Source organism: Dipteris shenzhenensis, chromosome 28 (assembly GCF_047967505.1).
Source record: "Dipteris shenzhenensis isolate YYH24624 ecotype China chromosome 28, Dip_SZ_1.0, whole genome shotgun sequence".
Lineage (NCBI taxonomy): Eukaryota > Viridiplantae > Streptophyta > Polypodiopsida > Gleicheniales > Dipteridaceae > Dipteris > Dipteris shenzhenensis.
The window spans coordinates 30,407,925-30,418,916 of record NC_141623.1 but is presented as its reverse complement, the minus strand read 5'-3'; the positions used below and the strand labels follow the sequence as shown (position 1 = coordinate 30,418,916).

Below are 10,992 nucleotides of genomic sequence, written 5' to 3'. Positions count from 1 at the left end.
GAATTGAATTTCGTCATTGTCTATTCTAGGCTTTTTGATTGGGGTATCTCTTTAGAGATATCAGTGTTCAAGTTACCTAACTATGTATAATGTGTACGTTTTTGTTGATGTTTTGTAGTATGTTACCACACTTGACTAACTTAAGTAGCAAGTATGCACTAAGTGGAGGTGATAGACTTTTCTTTTGTAAACTCACATCTGACCACCTTGTAGTAGCCAACACATCATGGCACCAAGGGGAGGTGTTGAGAGATATGGTGCCATATGCACATATGTAGGGGCAAAGGCAGCAATAAAGGACATGCTATTACATTGTCATGGAGGAGTTATCCCAAGCATATGGAAGTATGTACCCACTCCTATCATTTGAAGTAATATAAATCAAGCACTTTGCACTCACTTTGGAACCTAATTGATTTGAGTTACATGTCATGAGCACTCTCTTCATCATGTTTGTACATAGGTTCCATCCACCGTAGACTAGCTAGAGCACTCCATAGATCCCGAGACACACATGTTTTGTCACCTTGGCCATCCATGTCTGATTCTAGCATCATCAGATGCCTCCTAACTGGGAAAAAACCTCTTGGATTTCCTTAGATGATACAAACTCTAGTAAGGGCTTGTCACCCTTCCTACCATGAGGATTCACCGAGAAATGGATGAACTATAGATAGAGGTAGAAGAATTGCTCCAACTCTTAACAAAGCCAATGGAACCCATCACATGGAAGCAACACCGAAGAGATGCTGGTCTTGAATCAAGCACAATAGGGGTTTTCTCTGCAATGACCCTAGTGGTGTGGACGATCGACCAAGGCCACCTCATTGAGAAGACACCCGCAAGTTCAACATAGCCAAGGTGGGAGGAAATAATGAATGAAGGCGATTGAACAAGCATAGAGGCTGCTATTGGAGCATCACAGAATCAAGGAGTTGACAGATCCTAAGTGAGTGGAGTACCTAAGTGAGTGGAGTAGTCAATCTCACTAACATTGAGCCCAAAGAAATTTTCCCACCACCTATGCCCATTGCGCTAAGGGCTTAATAGCAAACATTGATCGTAGCCTACCGATTTGGGCACTACAAAGTATAGACATGGGAGTTGGTCTCACTCCCATAGCATTATTCCTCTGATGTGCAAGCTTGGGAAAGGTCCGTTTGAGTGCGAATTATGAAAACTTAGAAGATCTGAAAGGTGGATGCTAACAACATACTGGACACCATTGATAAGATACCAAGTCCACAGAACGATCGTGACCATTGACCAGGTCAGTCAATAGTCAATGTTGACTGAAAAGTCAACGCATTGACAACTCTGCATTTGTTGAACTGCTTAGTCTTCTGTTGACTTCTGTACAGTTGGATCTGTCCTCCTGTGCTGATGATATGTGGCAGTAAGTGAGGATATGACATGGGCTTTGGATTTCCATGACAGAGGGATGAAGAGGCTGCCATGTGGGTAGCACACAAGCTGCAACATGGGCGGTTCACATACTTCCTTCTTAGGTCTTTAGGGCAGATCTGTCCTGGGCCCCGACATAGGGCAGTGTTGCAGCTAGATGGGACGGGCACAGACAAGCCTGCATATGCAGGCAGGCAGAAAGCCAAGACTGGGGGCAGTAATGGGGGAGCAAGGGGGGCATTTATAGGCCCAAAGACCTGCCTTGGTCAGCCAGTCTACAGACTCGGTCAGCTAGCAGACTGCCCCAGGCAGATAAACCCTAACTGGGTCAGCCCGTATATATAGTCCCTATTGTGGAGGGCATAAGCACTTGCAGAGCAGGATTGCAGGCTGTATCAAGGCCTTCATGAGAGCATTCCTAGGCACTAGACGAATCAGGAGAAATCGGTAGCAAAGGCACAGCAGTCAGCCCAGATCCAGCCATCAGAAGTGCACTGCAGGCACTAGAGGTGGACCAGAGGCATCAACAGGGTGCAGCAAAGGCACACCAAAGGTTCCAGCAGACAGGCAGTGAGCAGATCACAAGAACTGTAGAAGGGAAGGTGTCAGAATTTTGGGCTCCTCCCAGAGCCACTGAAAACCTAATTTAGAGGCGTGCAGAAGCAAGACCAATGAGCAGATAAGTGGCCTTGGTACTAGTACCGGTCGGCAGCATCCTGCTGTCCACCTAGTGTAGTGTGTAAGCACACCTTTTATATGCATGCACATCCCGAGTAGTGTTTAGATCTAAGGTGTGATCTTGTGGACGATTCATTTTCTGTTGCATATTCTATGCATGGTACCAAAAGCTGGGATTTGAGATGTACATGATTAGATATTTTCCAACAGGGCTCTCTCTTAAATAGTTTTGATTATCCATGCCTAAAAATTTTTGGGCAGCAATGATAACTTCTGTTGATTCAATGCCTCCTTTAATGCAGATTTCCCATCTAACCTTAGGGATCCTCCACGATTTTAGTTACTCAGCACAAAAAAGATCTGAAAATGTTACATAGCAGCACTTTTCCATGGACACCAGTGCCAATTTGTTTTTTTGCAGCTAACATATTTTTTGTGCACATATTACAAATCACACATGCGAGTATTATGCGTGAGTTTCCCTATTACGGGACTTCACATATTGGCCGTAGATCTTCATCAAATCCAATGCATTGGTTTCAGTGATCACTTTCCATGGTTTATACAACATGATAACCCGCAGGGAAGATAACTGGAGGAATTGGGAGAAGCTCAGGTTACTTTCCTCAGGTTACAATACTAAGTGAACAGATTTATCTTGGATGTTTATCTTGGATGCATAGTAAGCTCAAAGCATATAATTACAGAATTAGAGGTGGCTTGAAGGGGACAAACTTAGTTTTTATTCTGGGCCCCACACGTGAGATATAACCTGGTTGCTCAGTCTTGTAGGAAGAAACACATGAAGGACAAATTATGCTACCACGGCCAACAAAACGTGTGGCGGTTGCTCATGCAATGAATCATGACTTAAAACAAGCATCAATGAGCTCTGGCTACAGGAGATACCATGACTGCATCCACCTAAATGCCAACCGTGTGGGAGATCAGAAAAATGGGTCTTTCTCCAAGTCCGAAATCAATGGTGGACAGGTTGCAGCAGTTCTGCATTGTGTTTTCACAGGTAGTGTCTAAACTGTCAATGTTTTGGATAACCATCAACGAGCTTTGCCTACTCAAAATTAGAGAAAAAGACCTGGGAGAGAGGCAACTGTGACTGCATCCACCCAAGCCAACCATGCAGAGTGATCAGAAAGATGGCTCGCTCTTCAAGTCTGAAATCTACTGTCGATTTTTTGCAGTTCTGTACTGTTTTCAACTTTTGTTTTACAGAAGAAAGTGCCTCTATTTTAACAAAATCCAGAATCGTTCAATAAAACTCAACACATTGTCACCGTCTAGAAGACACAGCTAACGAATTCCTAGAGCAGGCACAAAATCCAAGTACCGATAGGCGGACTCTTTCTTTCCTGTTTTAGCACTACAACTAAAACCAAGCAGGCACATTCATGGGGAAAGACATGTAATATGGAAGGGCTTTTCACCTTGATCATTTTAAAGCAACCACTTTAGTCTCCACATCTTCATATTCTGGTGTTAATCTTCAGAACACTAAAAATTTGGGTTAGTCAACTAAACAAGTATTTAAAAGAATCCAGAATCGTGCGATCAAAGTCAAAGTATCAATATCTAGAAGAGGCAGCTAGAAAATTCCTGATGCAGCGCAAAATTCACATACCAAGCAAGCATCACTACATCCGAATAACATTCTTGTACTTGTGTTTGTATCTTACAGATCGCCAAAGCCAGTTCTACCTCCAGGAATTGTACTTGTGCTTTTATCTTACAGATTGCCAGAGCTAGTTTTACCTCCAGGAAAAAATTTGTAAACTCATATTGATGTCCCAGTAAAAAATCTAGTACTTGTGGTTACAAGAATGACTAAAAACCTAGAAGTGATGAAGTGACCATGTGTACAAAGGCTACAGCTGGGACTTTTCAGGAATAAGCTCTTTATAAAATGAGGTCAAACAATGCTCAACCAATATAGAGACGAGAATCATCGCAGTGATTTCAGAACATCAACCACCTGCCTCATAGTTGGCCTGACTGCAAGAGAGACCACCGTGCATTTGACAGCAAGCTTCAAAACATCAAGTAACTCAGAATGTGGCCCTTGCTCCCATAATCCAGAAGCAAAAATATCAGATGGTTTTCCTTTTTGAAAATATTGGCGCGCCCAGTCAACGATGTTGAACCCATGGCCATAATGTGAGAATGATGGATCAAGTGCTTTCTTCCCAGAGATAAGCTCCAAAAGGACTACGCCATAGCTGTAGACATCTGCCTTATCAGTAAGGCGGCATGTCATCGCATACTCTGGCGCAACATACCCAAATGTGCCTGCTACATCTGTCGTTGCATGAGTTTCAGATGCACTCAAGAGTCTTGCCAACCCAAAGTCTGAGAGAAATGCATTAAGATCATTATCTAAAAGAACATTGCTTGGCTTGATATCACGGTGGAGCACTCTTGGAGTACACTCGTCATGGAGATAAGCTAGCGCTTGAGCAATATCAAGAGCAATCTTGTACCTGATTCTCCAACTGACAATCCCCCTTCCCCCATCATGTATTAAATGCTCCAAATTGCCTCCAGGCAAATAATTGTATATCAGGAACATCTGAGATTCACTTGCATGGTAGCCTATAAGGGTGACCAGATTTGGATGCTGTATTCTACCCAGTGTGCGTATTTCTGCATCAAACTGTTGAGTGCCCTGAAATCTCCCTAGAGAGAGTCGCTTCACTGCCACAAGCAAACCAGGCATGAGCTCAGCCTTGTATGTTGCCCCAAATCCACCATTACCAATAAGATTGTTCAGACTGAAATTCCCCGTGGCTGCAATAACATTGTCATATGTCAACTGAAAGCCAAGGCTTCTAAATGTAACCAATTGCTCCCTCCCTGAGCGATAACCAGACCGGACAGGTACTTCTTGCTTTGTATATTGAAACAAGAGGACCAGAATGATCAGAACAGCAGCAATGGCACAACCCGACGTTATGGCTGCAATGATTATTGAATTTGGGTGATGACTTTGTTTAACTGCTATTTGATCTGCATAAGGCAAAGGCTCATCCAGCTGGTGCAGAGGTGTGGGAGCTGATGCAGAACAAGACTCAAGGAATTCATTGCCTATGACACGAACATTTGTGCACAAAGACTCCAAGTTCCCAATTCGAGGTACTGGACCAGACAGATTGTTGAATGCCACATCCATCACCACCAGATGGTTGAGGTTCGTGAAATTCAATGGTATAATCCCTGACAGATGGTTGTTGCTCAGCAAGAGCTCCTTCAATTGATGAAGGTTTGCAAGATCCCCAGGAATACCACCTGTCAACTTATTACCAGATAGATCTAGTTGCACAATTGAGGTCAATCTTCCAAAACTTTCTGGGATACTTCCTGTTAGGCTATTATTAGCAAGGAGAAGATACTGAAGCTCTTGCAGGTGCCCAACCTGTGATGGAAGGTCACCGCTCAACTTGTTCATGCTCAAGTCAAGATAGACCAAATGATCCAGCTTTCCCAGTTTGCTTGGGATACTTCCATTTAACTGATTGGAGGCAGCTGCAAATTGTCTGAGAGACATGCAGTCCACCATAGCTTCTGCAGGAAGTGGCTCTGAAAAAAAGTTTTTACTCAAGTCCAAGCTTAATGATTGAAATTTTTGGCATGATTCAAAGAGGCTTCTCGGGATAGCACCCGTAAGCTGGTTCCCGGAGACAAATAATCCATATGCTGGAACCTTCTCCATCAAGCTTGCAGCAAGTAACAGACCAGGCAGTGGACCTGTGAATTTGTTCTCACTTATGTTATGAATCACAGGCATCGCTTGACCTACAGACCACACTGGCATTCTAACTGCTACACTACCGCAGTACAAAGTGGAGAAGTAGAAATGCAGAGCTAAGCTAAGGTCATCTGACAGCATTGCCAATGGATTGGGAAGAATGTGTGCATCTAACAATTTGGCACTTGGGCAGCTGGTGCCTGACCTGTCAGGCAACCCTCCTGCAAGGAAATTTGCACTAACATCGAAAACAATCATGCAAGAGAAAGCAATTTGTTCTGGGATGATCCCTTCCAATTTGTTAGAGCTTAAGTCCAAATATACCAAGCTTCTACAGTTTGCAAGCCCTGCAGGAAAATTTCCAGTGATTGAGTTTCCTGCAAGATTGAGAACCTCAAGGCTCTCACAGTTGCTCCAATCTGAAGGTAAAGTACCACTTAATGCTGCTCCCGGAGCCCACAAAATCTGTAGTTTAGGAAGGTTCACAATAGCACTTGGAAGGGTGAAAAAATTATTGTATTCACCTTTTTGGTAGCTGCCATTGCCATCTGTAAAATGCCGTCTGCAGGATTGTGTGTTCAAAAAATTTGTGAGCACAAGCACAGAGAGTTGTGAGCAGTTGCCCAATTGTAATGGAATATTTCCACCCAGACTATTCCTGGAAACGTCAAATACTTGCAGCATTTGAAGCTGACCAATATCTGCAGGAATCAGCCCTGACAAATAATTAGAGGACAGTACGAGGGACCGCAGGTGAGAGCAGTTTCCAAACCCTGTAGGTATAGTACCAGACAGATTATTATCTTCCAGATGAAAAACTTCCAGATTGCTGCAGCTCTTTGTCACCTCTGAAGGAATTGTTCCGACAAGTTTATTAAAAGAAAGAGAGAGCACTTGTAACTCTGGAAGGTCTCCAATAAAATTGGGGACATCTCCTGACAGCATATTTCCTGCCAAGTTGACAACCTGAAGTTTCCTGCACCTTGAAAGCTCCGGTGGCACATTTCCTTCTAAAGAGTTGTAGGCCAAATTTAAAATCTTCAAATGTGAAAGCTGTCCGAATTCCCCAGGTATAGAACCTGATAATATATTCCCTCGTATATCGAGCACTTCCAAAAACTTTAGTGTAGCTATTTCCTTTGGCAACAATCCAGAAAATGAATTGAACGGAAGGGATAGAATTCGCAGCTGCGAGAGGCTCCCAATAGCTGAAGAAAGAACACCTGTAAGCCTGCAAGGTGCGGTATCATTACCTGTGGACATATCTGAAGAGTTCAGGGTGGTTCCAGATAGTGGCACACAACTATGTTCAGCGTCTCCGCACAAAACTCCTCCAAAGGAGCTGCACGGCGCCACAAAGCTGCCCGGTGATACCATAGACGCACAATAATTTCGAGTGCTGTCGACAGGAACTCCTTCACGACCACACAAAGCACTGCCCGTGATATTCAAAGAGACAACCCGTGAAGAACGATCACAGCATATTCCATTCCAGGTACATGGGTCTGTGCCATCGTCTTTCCAACCAGAAAGGAGTTTCACTGGATCGGACTTGACGGCTGTTTTGATGTTTAGTAAAGCGATTCCGTCGGCTGAAAGAGAATCTGAACACCATGGATAACAAGATGCACATATGAAAAACCATAACAAGGCGAAGTTTGAGTATCTTTTTGTTTTCCCAGACCGCTTCTCTGCTCCATACATCCTCGGCAAGTAAAGCCGTCTTGCTAAGCTCTGAATTTGGGAAAAATGGTGCGCCTCGACGCAAATGTGACAAGATGAATATTTGTCGGATTGAGGACGGAAGGCAATGGGAATTGTTTTCGTGCTTCAGACCCGACAATGCCGTCTAGAAGACCAGAAAGAATTCCTTGAAGCAAGATGTTATTTGATTCTGGGACCTGAGATCAGCGGAGACCAGAATGCCGTAAGATTCGAGAGCATTGTCACCTGAGGGGGGCTGAAGACGATCGATCAGGGTGGTGGTACTGTTGTAGTTATGGGTCTCGCCCTAATCCTGGTGCGCAGTGTTGTACACACAAGAACCGTCAATTTGAACCGCCTATGCAGCTCGCTTGCCAATGCACAAGCCAACAGCGGCCTCACCTCCCAGACCCAGAATGGTTGCGCAGCACCAGCTTCCCATCGTACCAAAATACCAAAGAGCGCTCTCTTTTTATATTCTCGCAGCAACTTCTTCACAGCGCGGAGGCCAAAGAAGCTCCAGAATCGGATGTAGGTCTGATCAAGAAGTGACTACCGACAGAGCCAAGATGGTATCGGCAGGGAAGATGATTATGTGAAGAAAAAGGAGCAAAGATCAAAAGGAGAAGGAGTCAAGCGCGTTGAGTTACGCTACATAGCAGCTGAAAGAAGGAGAATGATTGTGAGCACAATTGTGGTCAGGCCAACAAGCTCTTCTTCAAGGCAAGAAACCATTCTACAGACAAGCAAGAAACCATTCCACAGACAATGGCTAGCAACCCACTTTGCAGAATGGTTGTGGGCTTTGAGGTCCAACCAGGCAGGAGCTCTTCTGCAGAGAAGGGCAGCAACCCACATGCAGGATTGCTTGTGGGGTTGCGAAGCACGAGGCAAAGAAGCTATTTTGCAGACAAGGGTAGCAACCCACCTGCACAAAAGGTGGAAGATGTGCAGCTAGACTGCAGAGAGAATGAGAAAGCTCTTCTCAGAGACCAAACAGCCTCGAAATGGAAGGGCAAAGCTCTTCTTCAGAGAAGAGCTTACTGCAGAAAGGGAGAGAAAGAGAGAAGAAGGGTGATGAAGCAATGGAGCTTTGGAGAAAGTAGATGGGGAAGAGCTATGGAAAGACAAGCTTTTAGCTGTAGAATGGAGAAGCAATTTGAAGCTTGAGAAACTGGAGGGGGGGAGAGAGAGAGCTATGGAATGAGAAGAAGCTCAGCTATGGAATGAGGGGGAGCTAGTGCAGAGGCAAAAAAGAAAGGGGAAAAGGAGCAAGAAAGCATTGGGGCATGTGGGCGATTATAAAAAGGGTCACAGAACATAGCACGAGACAATATGATTGATTCAAAGGGATGAATGAGCAGCTCACAAGGCAAAGAGTACAAGAGATGATGACTCATGAGTTTGATGAGTCAGAGTATTGCACACAAACTCCTTAGTTTTTTTATCCCATTGGGCACAGCTTTATAGAGTATCAAATTAGAATTGTGTCCTAAGTTGGCCTCTCTATCCTCGTCCTTGTCCTCCTTTGCCTTAACTTTCAACGTTCTAAAGCCCCTTTGCTGACTTGTTGATCAACCGCCAGTCTTCACACGACTCATGACTCGAGACTCACAAGAACCTTCCCCTTCCCACATCACCATTACTCTCCTCGCATCGGGGTCGTCACATCTGAATGAGATTGGGGTGGGATAACGCTCATGGAGTTGTCCCTTCCTTCTAGATGAGACCGCTCAAACTTCCTATTAGGGGGGACGTACTTGAGCACTTCCTAGTATAGCTTAGGGAGAGTCCATGGATAAGAGAAGATGGGCATCCCATGTAATCTCGTAGTATAGCTTGGGGAGAGTCCATCAGCAAGACAAGATGGGCCTCCTCATGTAATCATCCCCATGTACTGCCTTGTGAAGCTTTGCAATATTAACAAACCTCCCCTAACCCAACACTAGAGTGCTCAAAAGGATGCATAAGGGGATCCCTTCACTTGCTTTTGCCCTAAACCCCTACACGTCATGGGATTTCAAGGTTAGATGAAAAGGTCCCCATGGTTAAGTGATTCAAGCTTAGCATCATATGCTCGAGCAACTTGCTTTTACTAGTACTTCCCACTAGCACCATTGGTTGGGAGGTGCTCTTACAACATTGGGTTTGCAACTTGCATCATCCATTGCCATATTATTACTAGGGATGGGAATAATACTCATTTGTTACCATTGAACAATCTATGAGAACAAGATGGGCAACATTTGCAGGTCATTATCTATAAGAGATTCAGCTCATTGCCTTACATCATGTATATAGAGGACATTGAAAAGCAAGAGTTGGCCGTCATTGCGAGCCTTGGAAAATGTGGTGGAGACCCACTAGGTTATTTCTCAAGTCAAGAAACACTTTTGACTCTCTAATGAAGGTATGCCAATTTTCTAGGGTCGCCTCGCCATGCCGTTTCATGGGAAGGAAACCCACTCCCATTATGTGTTGTTGGCAACTGTAATAGGGTCAATACCCCATTGCAAGTAGATTGGATTCACGTTTTGGGACCCAACATGTATGTGTTTCCATCGATGGGCATGACTTCTCTTGGCTAGTTTATGTGATTATTAAACATTCAAAGAGGCATGGTGAGATTGTCCACCACATTGCTTGACTTGCAAGGGGTCAAGGATTTACTGAGACTCAATACAATACCAATTACTCACCCCATCTTAAGAGAATGAGTTGTAGCAGAAAGGTTTTCCCAACGAATCTGAATCAGCCTATTTTTGCACTTGAAACATTCAAGTTACATTACTCAAAATCTTAGTCGAGTTTTAGCCCGTCTTTCTCAATTTTAGTTGCTAAAGGGTTTTTTTATAGTAGTTAGCGAATGCGTAGAGACCAATGACACCTAGGTATTATCAAATGTTTGCGAGAAGTGTTCAAGAAATGGCAATCAAATTGGCAAATATCTGAAATTGATTGGCAATATAACTAAAAAGTCTAAAATTCTAATGGGCTAGTTTCCTATTGATTGACAATCCAACTAGCTAATTTGAGTTCCTAAGATTCACAATCTATCTAGCTAATTTGAGTTCCCAATTGATTGACAATCCAACTAGCTACTTATAAATTTTCACATGCTAGATGCCAAGTTCAGGCTCGCTTTTTCATAATTGTATACGTGGGGCATGTTCTCAATGTGGGGCCCATTTAGGGCCCCGGCTAGTAGGGTTGCTAGATTGCCACCTACGTTTGGGCCACACGTCATGCTTAGGAAGAGAGGCAGCTAGGAAAGTGGACAGACAAGACTCTGCAGGTGTTGATGAAGCTCTTGAACCCTCCTCTGGCACGGGGTGGAGATGCTGGGTGCCCGAACGAGTCCACCATTTTTCAAAACATTAAACTAACAACCGGAAGCGATGCGAGGGCGCATCGCACATAGTGCGCACATTTGAGTCCCATGCGAG

The 10,992-nt window shown here is 44.2% G+C and overlaps 1 protein-coding gene across 2 annotated transcripts; it reads right to left on the bottom strand.

Moving 5' to 3' along the window:
* Nucleotides 1-3,117: 3,117 nt before the first annotated feature.
* Nucleotides 3,118-8,827, bottom strand: LOC147883438 (LRR receptor-like serine/threonine-protein kinase RPK2). Of its 2 annotated transcripts, none has more exons than XM_087399380.1 (2): nucleotides 4,073-8,827; nucleotides 3,118-3,199 (listed from the first exon to the last, which is right to left on the bottom strand). In XM_087399380.1, exons 1-2 carry the CDS (start codon nucleotides 7,544-7,546, stop codon nucleotides 3,155-3,157), a joined length of 3,519 nt encoding a protein of 1,172 aa, XP_087255506.1. In that variant the 5' UTR covers nucleotides 7,547-8,827; the 3' UTR covers nucleotides 3,118-3,154. The 2 variants fall into 2 exon arrangements, 1 of the variants encoding a protein (XP_087255506.1); XR_015543768.1 differs by lacking the exon at nucleotides 3,118-3,199 and adding an exon at nucleotides 3,764-3,798 and having other exon boundaries at nucleotides 3,853-8,827.
* Between the last annotated feature and the right edge of the window lie 2,165 nt (nucleotides 8,828-10,992).

Coding starts and splice junctions, on each gene's coding strand:
- LOC147883438 (XM_087399380.1), bottom strand. CDS start 7,546: ATGTATGGAGCAGAGAAGCGGTCTGGGAAAACAAAAAGATACTCAAAC. Junction 3,200..4,072: donor TCAGGCCAACTATGAGGCAG/GTGGTTGATGTT, acceptor GGGTGGATGCAG/TCACAGTTGCCTCTCTCCCA.